The sequence below is a fragment of the Lethenteron reissneri genome, chromosome 18, assembly GCF_015708825.2.
Source record: "Lethenteron reissneri isolate LAM-NWPU_2019-01 chromosome 18, ASM1570882v1, whole genome shotgun sequence".
Classification (NCBI taxonomy): domain Eukaryota; kingdom Metazoa; phylum Chordata; class Hyperoartia; order Petromyzontiformes; family Petromyzontidae; genus Lethenteron; species Lethenteron reissneri.
The window spans coordinates 15753134-15776443 of NC_083796.1; the positions used below are offsets into that span (position 1 = coordinate 15753134).

A 23310-nucleotide genomic window follows, 5' to 3' on the forward strand; every position below is an offset into this window, starting at 1 on the left:
TTAATGGACAACATTGTGACAATTTATTGTATTGTTACATGGCTGTATGTAAACGATCAGGGAGGCAACACTCATCACACTTGATGATAAAAACACATTTAAGATTGAAGCGTATGTAGGTAATTCGACGCTTTATTTCGCAGTGGTGGTGGGGGATTATCACAAACTGGTGCTCATATAAGAAAAATGATAAAGAGAACTGGAAAAAACACAATAGTTCACAATCACCTATTTTAAACCCAAATTAAATTAAACTATAGTGACCGTGAGCAACTCGGCATGTAAGTGCATTGCTTCATTTGCCCAACGTGAATCATGGAACACTGTCTGTGGATCCAGCTATTTTTCAACTTCAAATTCCAAAACTGAAAAAAAAAACAAGTAAACAATTATTGAAATGTCTGATAATAAAGAAAGTTACAAATTTAGACCTGCCTGGTTAATATTGCAGGTGTATTAACCATAAAGTAGATGCTGTCTGATTTTTTAAGTGGGCGAAGTGCACCCACCCAGCATGCCTCACTCTTACCCAGCATGCCCCTCACTCTTACCCAGCATGCCTCACTCTCACCCAGCATGCCCCTCACTCTCTCACCCAGCACGCCTCACTCTCTCACCCAGCATGCCTCACTCTCTCACCCAGCATGCCTCACTCTCTCACCCAGCATGCCTCACCCTCTCACCCAGCATGCCCCTCACCTGCCGAGCGTGCCTCCCGCCAGTGTGTAGTACTTGTTGTAATCGAGCCGCAGCAGCAGCTGGGCCAGGTTAGGATTGCTCTGCTGACTCCGCACGCTGGATAGAATCTTGAAGAGCAGTGATGATTGGCGGCTAAAGCCCTGAGGTTCCAGCAGAGCCCAGTCACACCCAGCCCACACCGAATCACAACAGCACGGTTTCACAAATAACTAAGTCACCCTTCAAAAAGAAAATGTTGCATTTAGTAGTCATTTGACGAACCTTTGAGAAATTACATCATTAATAATTTTCAAATTGCCATATCATTTTACTGTTTATGACACGAGCCAAAACTCCACAAAATAACATGCTCAGCCATATCAAAGAGGTGGAGGGAATGGTTCGTGGTGGAGATGCTAGTCAAACAGGATTTTGTAGCGAGATGTCGTTTGATGAAGCCACTGGCACAGGAAACCCCATAACTCTGAGACAAACCATTTAACCGGCTAAATAAGTTACAACTGCATTTCTAATAGTTGCTCTACATGGGCCATATAAAAGTAGAAATACCTTTACTAGACTGTCGAGCTGTGTGGATACTCGGTCATCTGATACCGGCGATGCCTGGGTCACCAGGGCTGAGAAGGAGTGACACAAGCCCAGGATTTCGTGCAAGCAGTGGAAGACCTGCAGCACAGACGACCACATGATCAGACACCATGCAAAGCAGTCTCTATCACTGTCTTTAGCACGATCAGATCCTGTTCAAACAGGTTCATCCTTTCCTGCCAATGTTCCAGTTACACTTATCGTAGCTGTAAGGATTTGTGTGTGTGGCTGTGAGTGAGGTCGTGTGTGAGTGATGCCTTTTGTAAGAGGCCGTGCATGTGAGGCTGACTCAATGTGGATTCGAGTTAGTGGGTCCTGCACGGATGCCATATTATCTATCCATGTCACGTGGCCTCAAAGTGCACCTTGCCTGGCACAAGCAATGGTGACGTCACCGTCACTTATTGGCGAATAGAAGTTATTGTTGACCGAGGCTGTGTTTGTGAGGCCGACTCCAACCCTAGGTCAACTCGGCCTCAAATGATATCTGGTACATCGCCACTCGGGAGACAAAGGCGGCCGGGCGTGATGCTGGCCACCCACCCCCTAGTTTGCCATGCCTGCCTTCATTAGGGCTCGCTAACAGCACTTGCCACAAAAGTCTGTTAAGATTATAAGGGGGATTTTTGTCTTTGAGGTTGTATGTGAGTGAGGTCATGTGTGAGTGAGGTTGTATGTGAATGAGGTTGTGAGTCCGGCAAAACAACCCCCTACCTCCTCATGGTGCCGGGCGGCAACGCTGTGGTGGGCAGTGCTGTGGGGGGAGGGCCAATTTAGATTGGCCTTTCCCCTCATGGCGTCTGTGACCATCACAGCAGTCAAATGGGGGCTCTGGACGGGTGCGAGGGGCTAGTAACCCCTCCACCTTCAATTAATTACCACTAAACCACGACGGAAACATTTAATAAATAAGATTATGCCGGAGGCCCCGGGGGGACAGGCGCCTATGACGTCTCCTGGCCAAACCCCATTTGGCGGAGCCAGGAGACTGAATCTTTACCCTCGGGGCTCCTCCAGAAACAACAAAAAACCACTACGTGTGGCCACGTGGAATGTTCGAATGCTCACTGCAGAGGAGAGGCTGCCACTCCTCTGTCGGAAGCTGGACCGGTACCGCCTGGATCTCTGTGGTATTCAGCCCCACCAATACTAAGCACCTGCCTGGGTATTTTGTACCATCGGACACTCCACCCCCACAACTCCCAATTGGTGATAGGGCAGTTGTGGCGAGAGTGTAGAGTTTCCCATACCTGGACAGTGTGGTCATGACCGGCTCCAGTTTAACAGCAGAGGTCTCACTCCGAATCGGTCGAGCGGCATTATCTTTTCATCGGTTGCGTAACGCTGTGTGGAAGCTATCTGGTCTGTCGCTCCGCACGAAGCTTTAGGTCAGTCGACCTGTGGCATCTGGGTCTGCCCCGTGACCTCCTGCCAGTGGGCATTGGACACTTCATGTGGCCTCAAGGTACACATAGCCTGGCACAAGCATCGTGGTGACGTCACCGCCACTTAGTGGCGAATGGCGGTTGTTGTTGTTGAGGTTGTGAGTGAGGCCACGTGTATGTGAGGTTGTGTATGAGTGAGGCTGCATGTGAGTGAGGGTATGTGTGTGAGGGGTGCATCTCACGGGCTTTAGCAGGATGAAGGAGGTAGCGAGCAGGTTGGCCAGGAAGGCGTCATGTGCCAGGCGGATGCTCTCAAAGTCTCGTTTGCTGCTCACCTGCTGCTGTAGTTGTGAGAACTGAGACTCCAACACATCCACCTGAAGATGCACAACACAGCCGCATACAACCACATACATAAATACAAACCCACAACTATACAGACACACACACCCATACACTTGTACAACTATAGTATAGTGAAACTTCACAAGGCCAGACCAATCGGGGGGGAAAGCCTTTTCAAAAACATGACCAAAAGTGATGTCACAAGTGCAGGTGGCACAATTTTAGCGAGAAAAGAGGAAGTGGCATAATAATTGTGAAATCGCAACTTGATAACCCTTAATTTCATAGTTTTTATTTATATGAGATCATCTTTACAACAGTCGATGTGACTTGCCCACCCTGTAGACGGATATTGCATTAACACAGTTGGGAAGGGTTACAAGTATATTTTTTAATCATTAATCTGAATTGTGACAATTGAAATGAAAGGGAGGGGTTGTCAAATCATGAAATGCCTGCAAGATACCGGTGATGTGCCAGGTACCAGCCCCACCTGCAGGTAATACTGGAGGTTGTCAACAAGAAAAGCCATGTGGTTCCGTAACCTCCACTTGACTGCATCACTTTTGTCCATTCGTGAGCTCTTCCTTTCCATCTGGACGGCCCAGCAGCGCTGCAGCTCGGCCTGCACGCGTCGCACCTCGAGCAGGTAGCGGAACATCACGTTGTATCTGTGGAACAACAACAACACGGAGCCGCAGCAGCACACCCATTAGTCCCAACACTACATTGCACATGTTACACATTGCAGCAACTCAATTAAACTATTTAATGTATTCTGGCCTCTTAAACACAGACAAAAATACGACTTACCTAAAAACTGAAGTGGCTAATTCTAGTTTTGTGCAATCAATTTACCAGAACTAAACCATTTGACCCTATATTGACCAGGTTTTTGCTGAACCAAAACTAAACTGTAAAAACCAGTTCAACACTGCCAGAGTGATCCTAATGTTGTCCATGACCAAGGATGACAGGCTAAGTGAAACCCTAACCAGTAGAACTTGACAACATTCTGATTGTGATACAGGCACTCTACAGAAATTACATAAGGCTAGACCTACGAAGGTGAAAACACAAAACTCAACACACTTGCAAATAAGTTTAATGAGTCCGGAAATAAAACGGGCTCATTCCTGCCAACTGTCTTGAACAGAAGCACCCCACAGTACAATCCACTCTGGGCGTGTCGGGTCACAGACGCACTTGTCGAGCACAGATGGCGTGAGCAGGATGTGCAGTGGCCAGCGCACGGTGTAGGACAGGCCCAGCGCCGCCCAGCCAGACCATGGCTCTCGCACCGCCTCTCTCTCATGTCCCAACAGTCCCTCTGAGACAATGCAAAGAGAGATTGCTCATATCACCATAGTGGGGGCGCGCGTGAGCAAGTACCGGAATGGCACACAAGGTGGTGGCATTAACATACACTATGATATGGTTAATACAAACTGCAGTATTAATCAGGGAAGTATGCCGGATTCGAACAAAGAACCTCTGCAATGTGTGGTCAATGCGCTATTGCCGGTCATATTCTACCGCTTTTTTTCTTATTATGCTTGTGTTTGTTTTAGAAAAAAGTAAATAATATCAGCAGCACTGTAGCTGTGACAGGAATCTGTAATTTACGTAAGTAATTGATTTGTCTGGGGCATGAGTGATTCGTTATACACAATGTCAGGTCAACCTTATTGCCTGCATTTTTTGATATCTTGCATGTGACCATGAAAAATGGATGCATCACAAAAGCATGGCGGGAGGCGATGGTCATTGCAATACTCAAACCGGGCAAGCCAACCGACGACCTGGGGAAGTTATAAACCGATATCACTCCTGTGCATGACCTATAAACTCCTGGAACGCATCATCCTCCGGAGAATCAGCCCCCTCTTCAAGTCAGTGATCCCTGAGGAACAAGCGGGATTCCGGCCTGAACGCAGCGGCTATGACCAAGTTTTGGCACTTGAGATGCACATCGAGGCCAGATTCCAGAATAAATCCAAGACCTTTGTGGACATGTCATCGGCCTACGACAAAGTCCGTCTCCGGCACATGAGCCAACCTCCACAGACCTTTCCACAGGGATTTCATTGTTACAAATAGCTTTCAAGTCAAGTTAGACTCCTATCTGTGGTGCCAAGTTTCCTGAACAAAATAATATAAATACTCAGACACCCATTAATTAATCAATTATAATTGTCCTCATTGTGATTAATATGAAAAGACAATACGATTGAGAGAATTAGTATATAATATTTCACTAAATGTTTTTTATAAGGGTATATCCACGACAGCATTGAAGATCTGCTATGACCACGCCGATACCTCGGTGGTCCCTGGCCTGGGCGGAGATGGTGAGGTGGAAGAGGTGTAGCTGGTGTTCGTCGTCCAGCAGCACCCTGCTCGCCGCCTGCTGCAGTGCCACGTTCACATCTGCAGCAACCGCACACAACCACAGCAGTGACCGCTCGTCATCGCGCAAGATTAAAACAAATATTGAAAATGCATTGAGGTAAAAACGTGTTTTATTATGACTGTATATATGCAGTGTTACAAAACACCCATTGTGCAGAGGCCAAGCACTGTTGGTGAGATCAGTTCATGTGCAGGAGTGAGATGCATGGGAGCAGTAATGGACTGTGAGAGATGGCAATGGCATTGGGAGGCCTTCATCCAGCAGTTGCTGATGATGTCAACAAAAAAATACTACAATCATAATTACAATAGCAATTGACTACGAGTTATATTGCAACTCTGAAAGGCTGTTCGATAATTGTATGTGGCATATTTTCACTCGTAAGGGCTTTATAGAGGTTCTGATTTCATTTTTTTTTGTAAAACATTTCTCCAGGACCAAGAGCACTATAACGAATCAGTATTCAATGGGGTTGTGCTCAACGAGGTCTGCTCGTAATCAGTTTTCATCAATTTAAATAAAATGCAGAGTTAAATACTTGAATATCCTTCATATGCAATAAGTTTTTGCTTAAAAACTAAATTTTATTAAATATCGTTTATTATTCACTTTAAACAGAGAGTAATTATGAAGCCACTTAGCTTTTGAGCTGGTTTCCAAAGAAATGGCTGTTGAAAGATATCTAGAAATTAATGGTGAATGCCTCGATATTGGGCAGTTTCAGAAAGATTATTGTCATGTCCTGAATCAGGGCACATTTCCACGGAGCAGCGATTCACAATGGGAGAGGCTCTGGGAGGCATCTGTAATGGAACCGTTACAGATACTTATTTTTTTACAAAACCCAAGGTGTTTTACTGTGCAGTCATTTGCAAGAAAATGCTTTGTGGGTTAACAGCGGTCCGTGGATCCAGAAAGCATGGGAACCACTGGCACCTACCGAGACTTGTCTCAATGGGATCTCACCTGGTTAGAATCAAGTTCATGCACAGCATGAGAGGGTCCATAGAACACACACACAGATGCCACTATGTGTATGTGAATGGGGAATCACAGCGATCACAACACCATAAGCCTCACCCACCATGCTCGGTGACAGCTGTGGGTGGTGCCTTTAGCAGCGTTTGCGTACTGTCAATGAATGCCTGGAACAGCTCTCCCCGACCGAGCAAATAGAAGTCCTTTATGGTCTACGCAGACACAGAATACAGCACGTCCCAGTTGCAGCTTAACAAATGCATCACAACACGCATGGGTTTCCTCCCACATATATGAACACTCATTCATGGAGTTAGTCAAACATCCCAATATAGGGACAGAGAGCTTATAAATCGCTGGTGCCAGTACGGCCCGCTTTCCCGCTTGTCTGTTGTTTCCCATGGCTTCATTTGAAAACTGCGTATTACAAACCTATCTACGTGACTTTACCGAAAGACCCAAAGAATATGAATTCCTGCAGTCACGAAAGCTTTAAGTCAAGAGTTACAAATGTGTTTTTTTTTGTGAAATCAATTTGCATGATTCACACCATATAAATAAAAGAGATGTTATTTAATCGTTAATATGTCTCCATGTGGCTGGCGTGGTGCTGTTGGGGCCACTCGTGAGAGGTGGCTCAATGCAACATCCCACGTAGAGTATCTTACCTTCAGCTGTCCCAGCAGGTCTGCCTCTTCCACCACGAGTTTCCACAGGTGCTACATACACACAGTTCAGTAGCAATCATTTTATAGCTCCACTCTACCACTATGCAAGCGCAGTGCAATAGTAATAATAAGCAGTCAGGCCTGATGCCTTATATTGTTGGCAAGAGTCATGAATGCAGGGCCAACTTTGGTTATGACTCCTCGCTTCTGAGGTTGATCAAATCTAGATTGAGGTTGAGCAGAGTTAATTGTAACCGCACGCAAAATAAAGTGCAACCATGCCCAACGAATAGCATAAGGTAATCGGCAAATAAATAATAGTAAAGAAACATAAAAAAGATATATGGGAGGGAAAGTCCAGCTGTGTCACCTCTTAATTTTCTATCAGTTTACATGCAAACAATAATTTTACATGCTTGACAAAAATGACAAATAATGATAGTTTTATTGAACATTGACCCTTTGAATTAGCACCACTCCTGCTATCTTAGGCTTCGGACTTTTCAATCGGCTCTCGTGAATTACTTGCCTACCTCGGCCACTGTGTTGCGGATCTTATCGACCACCATCTCCAGCTCAAGAAGACTGAAGAGATCCTGCTGCTGCAAGTTGTGAATCTCCGTGGCAAAGGCATCCTCATGGGACTTTAAAATAGAACCTGGGAAGATAATGATGATTATTATACCTGCTTAGCCAACAACTGCTGTATTTCCCGCTTATGCAAATTGAAAAAAATTTCAAGCATGGTAAAATTGGACCATGACACAACAAACAATGGCCTACTCTTTTTTAAATGATGTCACGGGATAATTAACGTCCACTGTGAAGCAGACGGTGCGTATTCATGGTCAATAGACCCAGAGTATGCATCTGCTGGATTTGAACCAGCCTGTGAGCACCATACAGGTATCCCTTTGTTGTCCTTCCCCACACCTTCGATTAGTACGCTTGGCTACATAAGGTGTGACACAAGTTCAGCAAACATATGTAGTGTCTTCAAAAATTACTCACACCGACACGTAACAATTCACCTGTTTACACTTTATTCACCTATTCTGGCACCAGTTGTAGGCACTCCTATAACTATCTATACGGTCACTTATGTTTAACCTCTCCCCACTCTTATCTACCTTTCACCTCCCTTATCCTGCACTCAGCAGCTCTGCTCTCAGCGACTCCGTGCACAGCGTCTCCGCACACAGCGTCTCCGCACACAGCGTCTCCGCACACAGCGACTCCGCACACAGTGTCTCCACACACAGCAGCTCTGCTCTCAGCGTCTCCACATACAGCGACTTCGCGCACAGCGTCTCCACACACAGCGTCTCCGCGCACAGCGTCTCCGCACACAGCGACTCCGCGCACAGCGTCTCCACGCACAGCGTCTCCACGTACAGCGTCTCCACACACAGCGACTCCGCACACAGCGTCTCCGCACACAGCGTCTCCGCGCACAGCGTCTCCACACACAGCGTCTCCGCACACAGCGACTCCGCACACAGCGACTCCGCACACAGCGACTCCGCACACAGCGACTCCGCGCACAGCGTCTCTCCGCACAGCAACTCTACATCTCCACCGCTGCCCCTGGAGCGGCAGCGGCGAGATGTCTTCACCCTCGGTCCCCGACAACAACTCCCTCTCCGCTAACGCACACACCGTTATATCCCTCTGCTAATTATCAGAGACCTCTCCTGCGTCCCTTTAGGCTCTCGCCAGGCTGGCGCCTGTCGGCCCATCAATCAACCCTGATCTCCCGTAACCCTCATCTCCCATAACTCTTATCTCCCGTAACCATTATCTCCCTGGCAACACCTCCGGTCTCAACGCGCACACCCGGTCCACCCCGTTTGCACCCGCTTCTCGCCTTAATTAGGTGGCGTTTTGTCCGTGCAACCTCACGTTGCACGTGCGCACCTGTTTGCCCTCAGTTGCCCTCAGTTAACTGTGCGCACCGTGTATTCACTCTACACATAAATAGCGACTTTTCAGTACTCAAAGCAGGCCTTTGTATTTTTAATGACAAGCATTAGCTTTAGTGAGGCGCAGCCAATGGGAGGAGATACCACAGAGTGCTCGGTGGCACGCGCTCCTTTTCCCCTTTACCTGACGCACACCGAGATGCTGCTTGGCTCTGAAACATCTGCACCGACTCCCCCACAAAAAGGACCTTCTGGGCCAGGCGGTGGGGCAGGTATCCCGGGAGCATCTCCGGCCGAATCGAGTACAGCCTCATCGACTCCTTCAGCACGACTGCCTCCTTGGACAAGTGCTGCAACACAGGAGCACAATCCAAGGACTGCAGATGCACCTTCTCATCATCACACGTACGTCGTAGAGGCCACATCCGTTACCGTCAGTGGAAGCCTCGGCCACCACAACAGGAAGCCCACACACTATAGACAGAAGCCACTGAGACAACCCAAATCTGTAGCAAGCTCTGCCCATGAGTGAGAAGCTCATCCCACTTGTGAAATCTAACCCAGTATGTGCTTTGAGCCGAAAACTGTGCTCTGTATCCTATGATTTGTGCGAGCTGTGTGTTCTGTACTGTGTGCTATGTATACTGCGTGCTATGTGTGCTCTGTATCCTGTGTGATTTGTGAGCTGTGTGCTGTGGGTGCTTTGCGTGCTCACACACCAAGTTTTGCATCTGCCGCAGCTGCCGTCCGGACACGCCGCCGATGCCGAGCTCGTCGTCCTGCTCGCTCTGGCTGTGGGTGGGGGTTGCAAGCGCCCCCTGCTCGGGCCTGGTGGCCCCCCCTTGCTGGATGAAGAACTCCTACAATCACGGTGCAGGGACACTGTCTACATCACTCTCACACAGCAGCCAGCGCGCAGTGAGCTTTCTTCTCTCAATTGAAAGCAGCATTAGCAGCAATGACCAAGCACACATTTTACAAGCAGTGTGGCTTTGGGCGTTTTTCTTGCTACCCTTGGGATTTTGATTGAGTTGGGATGCCACAGGTTTTTTCAAAATAATATTAATCTAAGAATTTAAAACATGGCCGGGCATGACTTGAGACAAATTGCGGTGAGTCCTCAGAGTTTAATTTTGAGCATGGGTTACCATTAAATGGCATTCTTTAACCCCCCCACCTTTTACAACCCGCAAACAGCAGCATGGTGATGTATGATCAAACAACCCTATGACTTAAATGCTTTCCAACATGCGATTGTCGTCGGGAGTATGTAATTACTGATAGTAATAACGCTCACGCAAGGCATGCCAGACAGAGCACATCCATAGACTGCGATTAGACTGCCGAGAGTGGCTTCGCACGATGAGTCCAACCGATAATTGGTTCTTTACCCTTCTATCTGGCAACAAAACTGACACCTTTTTGCAAGGAGTCATGTTTGCATAGACCGCAATACCTGCAGTCATAATACAAACAAAAGAACATAACTCTGATAATGTGCACTGTCCTTGAAGTTGATTGGTCCACACCCGAGACAGCTTTCCTTCGAGCCTAGTCTCATATGGGTTGGACCAGTCTCATATGGGTTGGACCAGATGACGCCTTTTGGCGTCATCTGTTCCAACCCATATGAGACTAGGCTCGAAGGAAAGCTGTCTCGGGTGTGGACCAATCAACTTCAAGGACAGTGCACATTATCAGAGTTATGTTCTTTTGTTTGTATTATGACTGCAGGTATTGCGGTCTATGCAAACATGACTCCTTGCAAAAAGGTGTCAGTTTTGTTGCCAGATAGAAGGGTAAAGAACCAATTATCATATTTTTACTGGCAAATGAGGTCCCCATAGAGTCCAACCGAGTCGCAGACGTTGCTCCTTTTAGAGGCAACACTTTTACTGTGACACCGTAACACAAAGGGGTAACGGCCCCTTTACCCGATACAGCCTACGGTCGTGACCACACAGCTAACTACGCTATACAGAGGGGTTACTGCTACGAAGGTTCGGACTCTCACTCGGGTCTCTGACCACGTGGTTGCATCGTAGGACGAAGAGCTTCCAGCTTGAGACGTAGAGCTTCCCGCTTGTAGGTGTTGCGCTTCCAGCTGGTAGAATGCAGTGACCCCGGTCCCTCTCAGAGACCCGCCTGATATTCCCCTACGGTCGCGGCCGCTCCGCCCTCGGCCCAGCCCGCCTTCTCGAGCATTCTCATTCTCTCTCGATCCTTCTCAAGGGCTCTCCCCGGACATGTGATCACCCATTAGCCCCCCCATCTACGGGGTCAACCAGAGTGCCATGGCCCAGGGCAACCCTGCTCCTGGGCTGACACTCACCCACTCCCCCTCGTGGAAGCTCCCACCACATACTGTGCGTGGTGTCCGCACTATCCCAGTGCTCACCAAGCCTCGCTAGGGCTGGTATTACACACAGCCACCCACACAGTGCTGTCCACGATGTAAAAACATCCAACAGCGTGGCCCTTTTGGCCCGGCACCATACAGTGACATCCCCGATGTTACTACAGATGTGTGGGTCAGTGTGCGCATCTGCCTACTGGTGCTGTAGTCGGGGCTGATGTGAGTGACGCTGGAGGACTCAGCACGTACCTGGTGGGGGTCAAGCAGCAGCCCATGCAGCATCCAGGCAGAGATCTGCTTGTACATGACCCCATGGCAAACCCACAGCACCCTGCACACAGCACGACCGCCACCATGCCAGGATCCAGTATCTCTCACAATCACATTCAGACAACTCAGCATTCCTCTGTCAAAGCTGGAGTTTGTTTTAATTGCTCATATCCCAATCATCAGTCATGTTAAATCCACTGTTGGACAAAGGCCACCCCAAGCTGCCGCCACCTCATGATTTTGCATTCCATCAATCCATCCAAGCTCCTGCACAACTGATATAATCACTCCATCTCCTCGGTGCACGTGTGGTTTGCACAAAATTAAATGCTGCTTAATCCAGAAAAATGGTAGGGTCTGCTGTTTGGCACTCAGGCGAAAAACATTGTTAAAAGGATCAGGTGTGGCGGTCATGGACTCCAGGATTCAGCTTTCTACTTGTCTAAAGAGCCTCGGCACCATACTCGACTAAAATACATAATTTTATCACCACGTGCAAAATATTCTGGTACTGCAATTTTCATATGAGGGCTCTACAACACATCGACCACTATTGTGTCGTGACATAGCCAATACTGTGGCTTGTAGCATAGTATATCAACAAGGCTTGATTTTTGCAACTCGCTACTCTCCAGGATGTCTGGCAAAAACATGGCCAAGCTGCCGCATGTACAAAATTCTCTGAGACGTGTCGTGACAAGTACTACAAGATCTGACCATGTCTATCCAATGCTCGCCAAGCTGCATTGGCTTCCGGTTGCCGAACGAATACATTATAAGGTTGCACTCATTACGCATCAAGTACTTGCCAGAAATGGAAGCCACTGGAGCTATGCACTTTAAACATTGAAAACGCATTTATTTAGAACGACTTTTTGTGTTTAGTTTGTTGTCATTCCCGTGCACCTCTCATTAGCATAGTTGGCTATGTATTGTGCGAAATAAGTTCAACATACATACACCATCCCATTGAGCTATGTGGTGTCTTACCCAAGCCCACTTACTCTTCATAATAGTTTGGATGATTTTATTTACCCGAGTATCCCAATCAAAAATGCTATCATACGCTATCAAGGGCATATGCAAAGCTAATTCCCACATTCAAATAAAACTGTGCCCCCCAAGCAAATTTATTTTAAGAGTGGGGGAAAAATCAGAGAAGAGAGGGTTGAGCTAAGACAATCACCAAAATGTCGAAGCTGGAAGGTATCCAGGCTGTCCACCACGTGTAAGATGGATAAGTCAATTATAACTACGTGCTAAAACTAATCAAGTGGCAGGCCACAAAGAGATCAAGTTTTATGTAATTGTTCTTTATTATCAAGACATATCCTTCTTGAAGACGAGACGTCCCCATGTGCTCATCACCAAAGGACGCGTTACTAAGTTGTGGCTCTTGGGATTCCACTACGCATTACACTGAGGTTGTGACACAGTATTGAGTAATAGACGTGCACTCACTTCTCCAGCGCCTTACGGATGGGAGGGAGTCCACTGCAGCTGTGCTTATAGATCACTTCTAAGATTTGACAGCCGTGAACCTGACAGAGACCAGACACATGGGCTATTGAGACACCTCCAATTAGCACGGTTGGCTCCGTACGGTCCGAAAGAAGTTCAACATACATATGGAGTGACAGGGAATGCGTCACTATGGCACATAGCGCTGGTTGCTGGCACAGAGGGGGATCGGCAGGTGCAGTAGCCCTGTCTGCCAACAGGAGGTCATGAGCCGGGGAAAAGGGACGTGAGGCAAGGGGGACAGAGGGAACGCAAGGCAAGGGGCTTAGAGGGGACGTGTGGTAAGCCCGGGAACCTTCTAGCGTGTTCTAGAAGGGGGGTGTGGCCGAAGGCGGAAGGGGGCCACGCTCGGTGGATAAAAGGGGGACCTTTTCCTGAAGACGACCGCTTGCGTTGCGATCGAAACGTTGTAGTTTTCTGTTATTTTTTTATTATTTTCTTTGAACCTATCTACGTGACTTTACCGAAAGACACAAAAATATATGGCATGCACTATCAGTTAAACTTTTCAAATTATTAATGTTAATATCATGTAGGTGCTGCTATAAACGTTTCATGTCTTCGAACTGCAACTTTTTCACATTTGTCTATACGAAAAATGCATTGCATTCATAAAGTAAGTTTATGTATTAAAAGGGAAAACATCACAAGCTTTTGCTTAATAGTGTTAAGTGACTAATTCAATATTTTGCCTTGCATTATTCACAAAGGGATTTTCTACAACTGGTTCAGGGCCAGTGGCTTATGTGGAGACGAGAAGAAATGTGTAATTTAACACAGCATGAAGGAAAGTGGCACCAATTGCTTATATTCTTTTTTTATACAGAATCGGTCAGTCTTGTACCATTTTCCTTATTTATTGTATATTTCTACACAGCAAATATTTTAGAATAATGTACAAAACACAATACACATATCATCGATAGTATTGAGGTGATCCCATACCTTCTGTGATTTAATCAAATCCAGGACGACCATGAGTGCTGGGAAGAGCAGCTGAAACTGAATCAAACAGAGACATGTGTGGGCGATGGTTCCACAAGAACAAGATCTCATTGTGGCCAAAGCAGCCGATGCCGCCACCACCACACTCGCCAATGCTCTCTCCTCTCTGTCAGATCCTGGAGCTGCTGCTCAGTCGACATACAGCGACTTCCAAGGTCTGCCCTGACAATCTGCCACCACCATCTGCTCTGAGGTCTTCCCTTCCCCTTGGACGCTGGACTTATGTAGACCATTCCAATGCATGACTCAGCAACTGATGGCCCCACACAAACTACTATCTCATTTTATTGTCTTAATTATTCTTTGTTGTCTTATGCAATAGCCTAAAGGTAAAATACGGTGCAAAATAAGCTTAACATACATATATACAAAATACATATAATTATCTAATAATTTGCCTACAAAATAACTGACTCTTACACATAATATGGTGAATCTTTCATGAGTGTAAGATTTTATTTTGTATCTATTAACCAATTGTTACTTGCCTGCATATGGCAAATTAGCCTGTTTATCAGTGAAAGAAAATACGAGCCTGTGTCCTGGTAAACGAATAACGCGACTGTGAAGATTGATATCAGCCCATGGTTCCCAATCTGGTCCATGGAACATCGGTGGAGGCTCTGCAAGGCCATGGAAAGTGGTCCACGCAACTGTTGCAGACACTGTAATTTACAGCCGTTTCAATTATGACAAAATGTTATGAGTGCAATGGTGGTGAGTGGATGTAAGTTGAGACCTGACAGTGATCCGCAGGTGCAGCAAGATTGTGAACCACTGATATAGAAAATACATGCCTACAATCTCAATTAATAAGAATTTTATTTTTATTAGAATGCGTTTTTTAGAGAATATTCATTGAACGTGCCGTTCATTCTTTCCATTAACAGATCAACAGCAGAGAAAAATGCATGACTGCAGGTTCCCATTATAGCAATGGTTCCCAGCCCTTCTCGACCTGAGGATTGCTGCCAACCCTCAACAAACGTTTACAGACCACCATGCACCAAATAACCTCTATTTAAACATTTAAATGACTAAATTGCAGCATCTGCAAGAGTTCCATGGACCACCTCCCACAGCCTAGCAGACCACAGATTGGAAACAACTGCTTTGGAGTATCCTGCCTTTTTATATTTCACTTTGATAAAAGTTATCGCATCCAGTAACATAAACTAGACAATTATTTGAATTTTTTCCTTTTATCTTCCTTGTCCTCACAACCTCAAGAGACATCTGAACCATTAGGAAGCAATGCAACTTAAGCCAGGTGCCAGAAAGGGTTAGGTATGGAAGGCAGTACGAACAGCAACCGGGCGTGACACTCACCTGCTCAAGCGAGTGGTTCACGTGAGACACGGACAGGTGTGGATCGGCGAGGAACTGTAACAACAAAGCTTATTTTTAGAGATCAAAGGCAACCAACACAAACGAAGCACACACCTGCAACAACTGTTGTTCGCCAGTAAGTGGCGGTAACATCACCATGGTGCTTGTGCCATGCTAGGTGCACTCTGAGGCCATGTGAGTTTGGAAGGCTCGTGGACAGGATGTCACGGGACAGACCCAGTTGTCATGGGCTGACTGAGATGACTGGCAGATGCACCAACTTGGCTCCCCACTCTGCTAAGTTGCTGTGTTTTAGCCACTTGGCGCACTGCTCGTTGTGAGCATCGCTCCTCTGCCCTCTGCTGTTCTTCGAGGGTGACTGCCTCAAACTTCCCAGTAGCATTCCTCACGAACCTCCTCCATAGAGGCCGATCTTGACACTGCTGGTACCAGTCATTGGCAATTTATAATTAGCTCCACATCCTTCTGTACAATATCAGTCAATCTCCTGTCTAGCCCTATGCCATGCTCATTTAGCCCCATCTATCCAGCAAACGAGAAGCTGCTTGGGCATGCAGTGGCTGGGTATGCAGCCTTGCTTGCTGGATGAGCTCACCGATGAGAATGTGTCCAGATCTTTAAAAGATCTTTAAGCTCTTCACACAATCCAGTATAGTTAAACCCAAAATGGACCGTAGGCAGGGCAGCCTGAATGTTTCAAACAGGTGCAGATGTTCCTTTAGAGGGCTCCACATTTCGCAAGAATAGAGAAGGAAGAGCATAACCGTGGCCGAGAAGACCTGAAGCTTCGTGTGGAGTGACCAACGAGGTTGCTTCCACACAGCATTACGCAGCTGATGAAAATCTAATCCCGCTCGACTGATTCCGAGTGAGACCTCGGCTGCCAAAACCCCATCTCTTAATAGCATGGTTCAGGTTCAGTAGTAGTGTCTCCAACTCCTTCTCAAGAGTTGGCAGCAATTACCAGATTATCCACATACATAACATGGTTGACCAACAGACAACCATTCCATTACTGCACCCGAGGACATCCCTGTTGTACCCCAAGCTGAACAGAAAATATCTCAGACTCCCAACGGTGCAGCTTTACCCGGGCCTCCCCACCATCACGAAGGTCCTTAATGATTGTGAGGTAAAGGGTACAGGACTCCAAAATCACGAAGAATAATCCAGAGCCTTGGCATATTGATGGGGCACCACAGTGGCAAAATGCTAACGACCCTCGCCTGTATATTTGTAGTTTGCATGTTCTCCCCATGGTCGTGTAGACACATAACATAAAGCAGCGCACATGCACCACATACACAATAAACATATATATATACAAACCCACATACACAACAAAGCAGTTTACTTTAATATCAGTGAAATGCCAAAGGCTTAATGGACGTGGCCTAGCACAGCCCACATGCCTTGGTGCCTCCGAGAGGCAGCTCTACAGAAACGCGACGCAAAGTGACGGGAAAACCAGGGCAACGTAGCGCTCAGAAACTTAGGCTGTGCACCAATTTTCACAGGGTAGCAAGGTGCGGCACCTCTCCAAATGGGCTGCAGACAACACTGAAATCTAAGCATACAAATGGTAAAAGAAAGCTCCGCATAGATTACAGAATCCATTGCCGTATGACCATCAACGTGCCACTTTGCTGGCCAAGCATACAACTGGCATTCCAAATGGCATTCCTAGGAAGTCCTAACTTGGTTCAAACCTGCTTAGCTCCTGAGATATGAGGATAGGGCACACTCAGGGTGATTTGGTCACAGGCAATTCCAGAGACCTGCAGAACAGTTTACACCGATACCACAACAGGGGCCTATGATGCCTGAGGACATTTGGTTCTCAAGTAACATGTGTGCCTCGCTCAACAAGTCATCAAATTCGAACCTTGTGTCATAACAATCACTATAGTGCCATATGAGATGATGCACAAGATGTATATATACATCTATATTGGGAGCAGAGAAACCCCTCTCAACAATTTGTGGTGAGCCTGACCAACAGTGTGGGTGCAGCGTTCGTCTGAACCAGTGTGGGCGGTGGTAATATTTATCTTTGGCAACGATGACTGTGTCAGCTGAAGTGGGCATGGCCCGTGAGCCCAACCTGCTGCTCGAGGTCCAGCAGAGCCTGGCGGTACGACTGCAGCACCAAGTCCAGTCCCGAGCAAAACGCCCGCAGATACATGCCTTGCTTGTATCCTGCCAGCTCTGTCTGCTGTGAGTTATGTAACCAGGAAGAAGATACCATCACTATTAAGTTACACACACATGACGAACAGTGTCTTATTAACAACAACCGCCGTTCACCACTAAGTGGCATTGATGTCACCACGGCATTTGTGCTATGTTAGGTGTACTTTGAGGCCACGTGTTATGTCAAAGGCCCGCTGGCAGGTCATGGAACAGGCCCAGGTGCCATGGGTTGACTGAGATGACTGGCAGATGCACCAACTGTGCTTCCCACTGTGCTAGCTTTCTCCATTTTACCTGCCCAGTGCTAACGACCCTCGCCTGTACCCTCCGTTGGTACTGCAGGGCGACTAACTTCACAGCAGCGTCGTTCGCGAACCTTCTCCACAGAGGCCGATCTTGACATTGCTGGTACTGGTCATCGACAAATCCCATTCTGTACCACATCAGTCTATCTCTTCTCTAGCCCATGTCGCACCTGTTGAGCCCCATCTATCCGACCAAACAGAAGCTGCTTGGGCATGCAGTGGCTGGGCATGATGCAGTGGCTGGGCATGTGGGTTAAGATGATCCAGCCAACGCAGCCTCACCTGCTGGAGCTCACTGATCGGACTGTGTCCAGATTTTTTAAGGATTTGTGAGGTCTTCACACAATCCAGTCTAGTTAAACCCAGAATGGATGATAGGCAGGCTAGCCTAAATGTTTCAGCCGACACAGATGTTATTTTAGAGGGCTCCACGTTTTGCAAGCGTACAGAAGCGAAGGTAGAACTGTGGCCAAGAAGATCCAGAGCTTTGTATGGAGCGACAGGCCAGGCAGCTTTCACAAAGTGTTACGCAGCTGATGAATGGATAAGGCCGCTTGACTAATTTGGAGTAAAATCTTGGCTGGTAAACTGGAGCTGGTCATACGCACACTGCCTAAGTACAGAAACTTCTCCACTCTTTCCACAACTGCCGTATCACTCATGAGGAGTGAAGGGAGGGGAGCATTTGATGAAATAAAATACCCAGGTATGTGCTTTGTTTTTGTGAGGCTGATGGGAAGGCTCCATCTCTTAGTAGCATGCTCCAGGTTCAGTAGTAGCATCTCCAACTCCTCCGAGTGGGCAGAAATCACCAGATCATCCGCATACATAATATAGCTGACCAATAGGGAGCCATGCTTTGACCACACCCGGGCATCGATCAGCCTCCCCTTGTATCTATACCAGATGGAAATTCCACCAGTATATCTGTAGCGGCATCGTTGAACGTTGTGTGTAACTGCCGCTACTTATGGCCTGTAGTAACGGCCTTAAGCCAACAGGGGGCAGAAGGGAGGCCGATGGAGATGAGTGAGGCCGTTAGGCCAAGGTAAACCCCAGTGTAGTTTGGGACCAGGGGTACAGACCCTAGACCCCCAAGAGGGGGGCTGAGGGATAACGTCACGCTCCAGGCCCTCCAGACGGTTCCAGAAGGGGGGAGTGGCTAGGGGCAGAGTGAGCCAGAAAACGGTATAAAAGCCGGTCCCCTGAACGGGCCCGGCAGTCCTCGTTTGCCTCAAGACCGAAGAGTCACCCCGGAGACCTGGAGCTGCCACCTGGAAGACCTGAAGCGAAGAGCCCAAAGGGCATAACCCGAACCCCTGGCTAGGGTCGGGACAAAAGCTTAACCAGTGTAGGGTCAGAGCTTAACCAGTGTAGGGTTAGAGCGTAACCAGTGTGAGGGGATGAATAGTCTGGAGGAAATGCCTCTTTAGTGTATCGGGTGGAAGGGGCCGTACCCCTTTGTATTATGTAAATGTTAAATAAACATGCTGCCTCAAAAAGAGAGAAGTCTCCTCAAGCGTTGTACCCACTGCACATCCATGGAAAGTTTCTCCAACTACGTGGTCAACTAAATAGTCTAGGGGCCAGAGGATATCCCTGTCGCACTCCAAGGTGAACATAAAATGGCTCCAACACCCGGCCACATTACTAATCCCGGGCCTCCCCACCATCATGAAGGTGCTTAACGATTGTCAACAGATCGTATAGGACTCCGAAAGCATGAAAAATAACCCAGAGCCCTGGACTATTTATGGTATCATGGGCCTTGACCTGTCCAATAAAGCATAGATGTTGGTCCTGTTTAATTTCTCTACACCTCTGGTGTAGCATACAGAGAAAATGGCATCCATGCAGGACCACCCCAGTCTGAAACCACATTGGGGCTCTGCAAGTTTCTCCTCAGCATGTCTAGCAAGGTGATTTTGAATGATTATTGACAGGACTTTTCCCGTTGTAATGAGGGAGATACACAGTAGTTGTTGCAATCAGTAGGGCCCCCCTTTTAAAAAATAGGGACCACCAGGGCATCCTTCCAATCCTGTGGAACTCATCCTGTGGAGCAGTTCGCTGGAGAGGTCATCTCTCCCCAGGTGCTTTACCTGGTTACAAGCTCTGTATTATTCATAATTCAATAATTGTATTTTTCAGATTTGCCACTAGATGACAAGAGATATGTATGCCTTGAATACAAAAACACTTTGGTCACGCAAACTCTCGGGACTGGCCACAACTGGCGCATCGTCAGGTCCGAGAATAGACAGGACCAGTAGTGAAAGTGTTATTGAATGTTCTGTACGTGGGAGGCACGAATCTGTGCAGGGGAGGCTGGGGAGCAGAAATGCAGTTTGGGATGTCACCGGCTTCTGGACGTGGCTGCTGTTCTGCTGCACGAATTCGGAGAAGCGGATGTAGTCGGTGCCCAAACGGCAGATCCGGTTCAGCAAATTCACCTCACTCGGGTGGATAAACGGGACGTCCTGCAGTACCTGGAGACCACCACCATCATTCAACATCAATCCATTGGTCAGCCAATAAATCACTCCATTACGCAATTAAAACTCCACTGGATCGCTTAATAAAAAATAAACCACCAATTGCGATATTCATACATTAGCCAATTTATCTGAAACCGCTAAATGTATCAATTACTTATTATTAAATCTATCAATCGCTCTCAATTCATCACTCATTAACTATGAACCACTTAACCCACAAGTCAAATACTTAATTGCTTAATCTGTATACAGAGACAGGTGAGTTTCGTTTTCAATGAAGCACCTGGTTGAAATACAGCTCAATGTTTGATTTTAAAAAATGTCATTCGAGGTACAGATTCAACGTCTAAAATATAAACTATGAAATGTAAAGTCACCCAGCATCCATAAATAATACCATGAAATAGAATCGTCGGATATAAAGTCTTTAAAATGAAGTCTGTCGAAATAAATGTGATTTCAAATATTACAACAGACAATGAAACCAATCATCATCATCGTCGTCGTCGTCGCCGGTCACGATCCACCCGCGCGCGCGCTCGCCTCTCTGCCCGCGGGGATCTCGGCATCACCTGCAGCCCGGCCCGGCGGCTCCACGCGAACACGCTCCCGGGGAACCCGCTCAGCGCCAGCAGCAGCTCGTGGATCATGGCGACAGCGGCGACAGCGCAGGGAGACAGAGACAGCGCAGGGAGACAGAGACAGCGCAGGGAGACAGAGACAGCGCAGGGAGACAGAGACAGCGCAGGAAGACAGAGACAGCGCAGGGAGACAGAGACAGCGCAGGGGAGAGAGACAGTGCTGTACACACTGTACACAGTTGTGCCTCCCGCGCACTGGCGCGACGCGATGACCTCTGACCCCCAGCCACCCCCCCACATCCCTTCCCCTCACACAAACCCCGCCCCCTCACACAAACCCCGCCCCCTCACACAAACCCCGCCCCCTCACACAAACCCCGCCCCCTCACACAAACCCCGCCCCCTCACACAAACCCCGCCCCCTCACACAAACCCCGCCCCCTCACACAAACCCCGCCCCCTAACACAAACCCCGCCCCCTAACACAAACCCCGCCCCCTAACACAAACCCCGCCCCCTCACACAAACCCCGCCCCCTCACACAAACCCCGCCCCCTCACACAAACCCCGCCCCCTCACACAAACCCCGCCCCCACCCCACCCCTCTACAACCACGAGGTGGCGCGATCTGCGCTGTGTGTGGCGGCTCGGGCTGCTGCGGGGTGGTGGTGGTGATGGGTGGTGGTTGGTGGTAGTGGTGATGGTTGGTGATGGTTGGTGGTGATGGTTGGTGGTGGTGATGGTTGTTGGTGGTTGGTGGTTGGTGGTGGTTGGTGGTGATGGTTGGTGGTGATGGTTGGTGGTGGTGATGGTTGGTGGTGGTGGTGATGGTTGGTGGTGGCGATGGTTGGTGGTGGTGGTGATGGTTGGTGGTGGTGGTGATGGTTGGTAGTGGTGATGGTTGGTGGTGGTGATGGTTGGTGGTGGTGGTGGTGATGGTTGGTGGTGGTGGTGATGGTTGGTGGTGGTGGTGATGGTTGGTGGTGATGGTTGGTGGTGGTGATGGTTGGTGGTGGTGGTGATGGTTGGTGGTGGTGATGGTTGGTGGTGGTGATGGTTGGTGGTGGTGGTTGGTGGTGGTGGTGGTGGTGGTGGTGGTGGTGGTGGTGGTGGTGATGGTTGGTGGTGGTGGTGGTTGGTGGTGATGGTTGGTGGTGGTGATGGTTGGTGGTGGTGGTGGTGGTTGGTGGTGGTGGTGGTGATGGTTGGTGGTGGTGGTGGTTGGTGGTGATGGTTGGTGGTGGTGATGGTTGGTGGTGGTGATGGTTGGTGGTGGTGATGGTTGGTGGTGGTGGTGATGGTTGGTGGTGGTGGTGATGGTTGGTGGTGGTGGTGGTGATGTTTGGTGGTGGTGGTGGTTGGTGGTGATGGTTGGTGGTGGTGATGGTTGGTGGTGGTGATGGTTGGTGGTGGTGATGGTTGGTGGTGGTGGTCCGCTCACTCGACTCCCGTGCGCCACGAGTAATTCGCCGCTCGCATCGGGGTCACCGCGGTGCTAAAGACACCCGCGGGCGAGGTCGGCTCCATCCTCACATGTCCGTCGTGCTGCTGCTGCTACCTGCTGCTGCTGCTGCTACCTGCTGCTGCTGCTACCTGCTGCTGCTGCTACCTGCTGCTGCTGCTGCTGCTACCTGCTGCTACTTGCTGCTGCTGCTACCTGCTGCTGCTGCTACCTGCTGCTGCTGCTGCTGCTACCTGCTGCTGCTGCTACCTGCTGCTGCTGCTACCTGCTGCTGCTGCCCATGCTCCGATTTGGACGACCCAGACCCAAGTGTTAAGTTGGAAGCGCTCCACTCCCCAGGATCGGGCGGTTACTCTCGCAGGTCGCCCGGCGACCAGATCGCGGCGACTCCGTTCGTCGCCGCTTCTTCTTGTCCCGATGTTGTCCCCTCCACGGCGTGGCGGCTCGGCTCCCGGAGGGGGGCCGGCTGCTCCCATGCCCAGCACATCCGATCTTGCCAATCCCCCCCCCCACCCTGAGAGAGATGAACCTTCGGGTGGGGAGATCTGATGGCGGGGCAGAGGCTCGAGGTGGCCCACGCATGTCACAGTCTATGCAGTAGATAGTCGTGTCCATTCACCAACTTGAGGCCATCACGTTTACTGCACAGGACCACCTGCCATTGATACAATCGGTCGTAGATCTAAAAATCTTCAAAGTAAATAAATAGCAAGACTTTTTTGTTAAATTAAACTGCCCGTCTAACATAATTAACCAGACGGTTGGAGGCTA

The 23310-nt window shown here is 48.5% G+C and overlaps 1 protein-coding gene and 1 long non-coding RNA gene across 3 annotated transcripts; one reads left to right on the top strand and one right to left on the bottom strand.

Annotated features, from left to right (window-relative positions):
• Window positions 1–32: 32 nt before the first annotated feature.
• Window positions 33–21355, bottom strand: TUBGCP4 (tubulin gamma complex component 4). Of its 2 annotated transcripts, none has more exons than XM_061553969.1 (19): window positions 21069–21355; window positions 20359–20487; window positions 17605–17712; window positions 15480–15533; window positions 14091–14147; window positions 13086–13165; window positions 11604–11685; window positions 9718–9858; window positions 9183–9348; window positions 7610–7734; window positions 7077–7127; window positions 6515–6620; window positions 5340–5447; window positions 4224–4347; window positions 3511–3688; window positions 2915–3049; window positions 1249–1365; window positions 700–839; window positions 33–365 (listed from the first exon to the last, which is right to left on the bottom strand). In XM_061553969.1, exons 1-19 carry the CDS (start codon window positions 21144–21146, stop codon window positions 353–355), a joined length of 1992 nt encoding a protein of 663 aa, XP_061409953.1. In that variant the 5' UTR covers window positions 21147–21355; the 3' UTR covers window positions 33–352. The 2 variants fall into 2 exon arrangements, with proteins under 2 accessions (XP_061409953.1, XP_061409952.1); XM_061553968.1 differs by having other exon boundaries at window positions 17605–17715.
• On the top strand, window positions 9653–15325 carry LOC133343942 (uncharacterized). The gene is made up of 2 exons (XR_009755296.1): window positions 9653–9869; window positions 14264–15325. It is a non-coding gene; the product is annotated as an uncharacterized LOC133343942 (long non-coding RNA).
• Window positions 21356–23310: the final 1955 nt, after the last annotated feature.

Bases quoted from the DNA above. Each gene is read 5' to 3' on its own strand.
- TUBGCP4 (XM_061553968.1), bottom strand. From the start codon at position 21,146: ATGATCCACGAGCTGCTGCTGGCGCTGAGCGGGTTCCCCGGGAGCGTG. The intron at 11,686-13,085 runs GTGAGTGCACGT...TGCTGTGTGCAG, and splicing joins ATCCGTAAGGCGCTGGAGAA to GGTGCTGTGGGTTTGCCATG. The intron at 9,349-9,717 runs GTGTGTGAGCAC...CCTGTGTTGCAG, and splicing joins TGCGGCAGATGCAAAACTTG to CACTTGTCCAAGGAGGCAGT.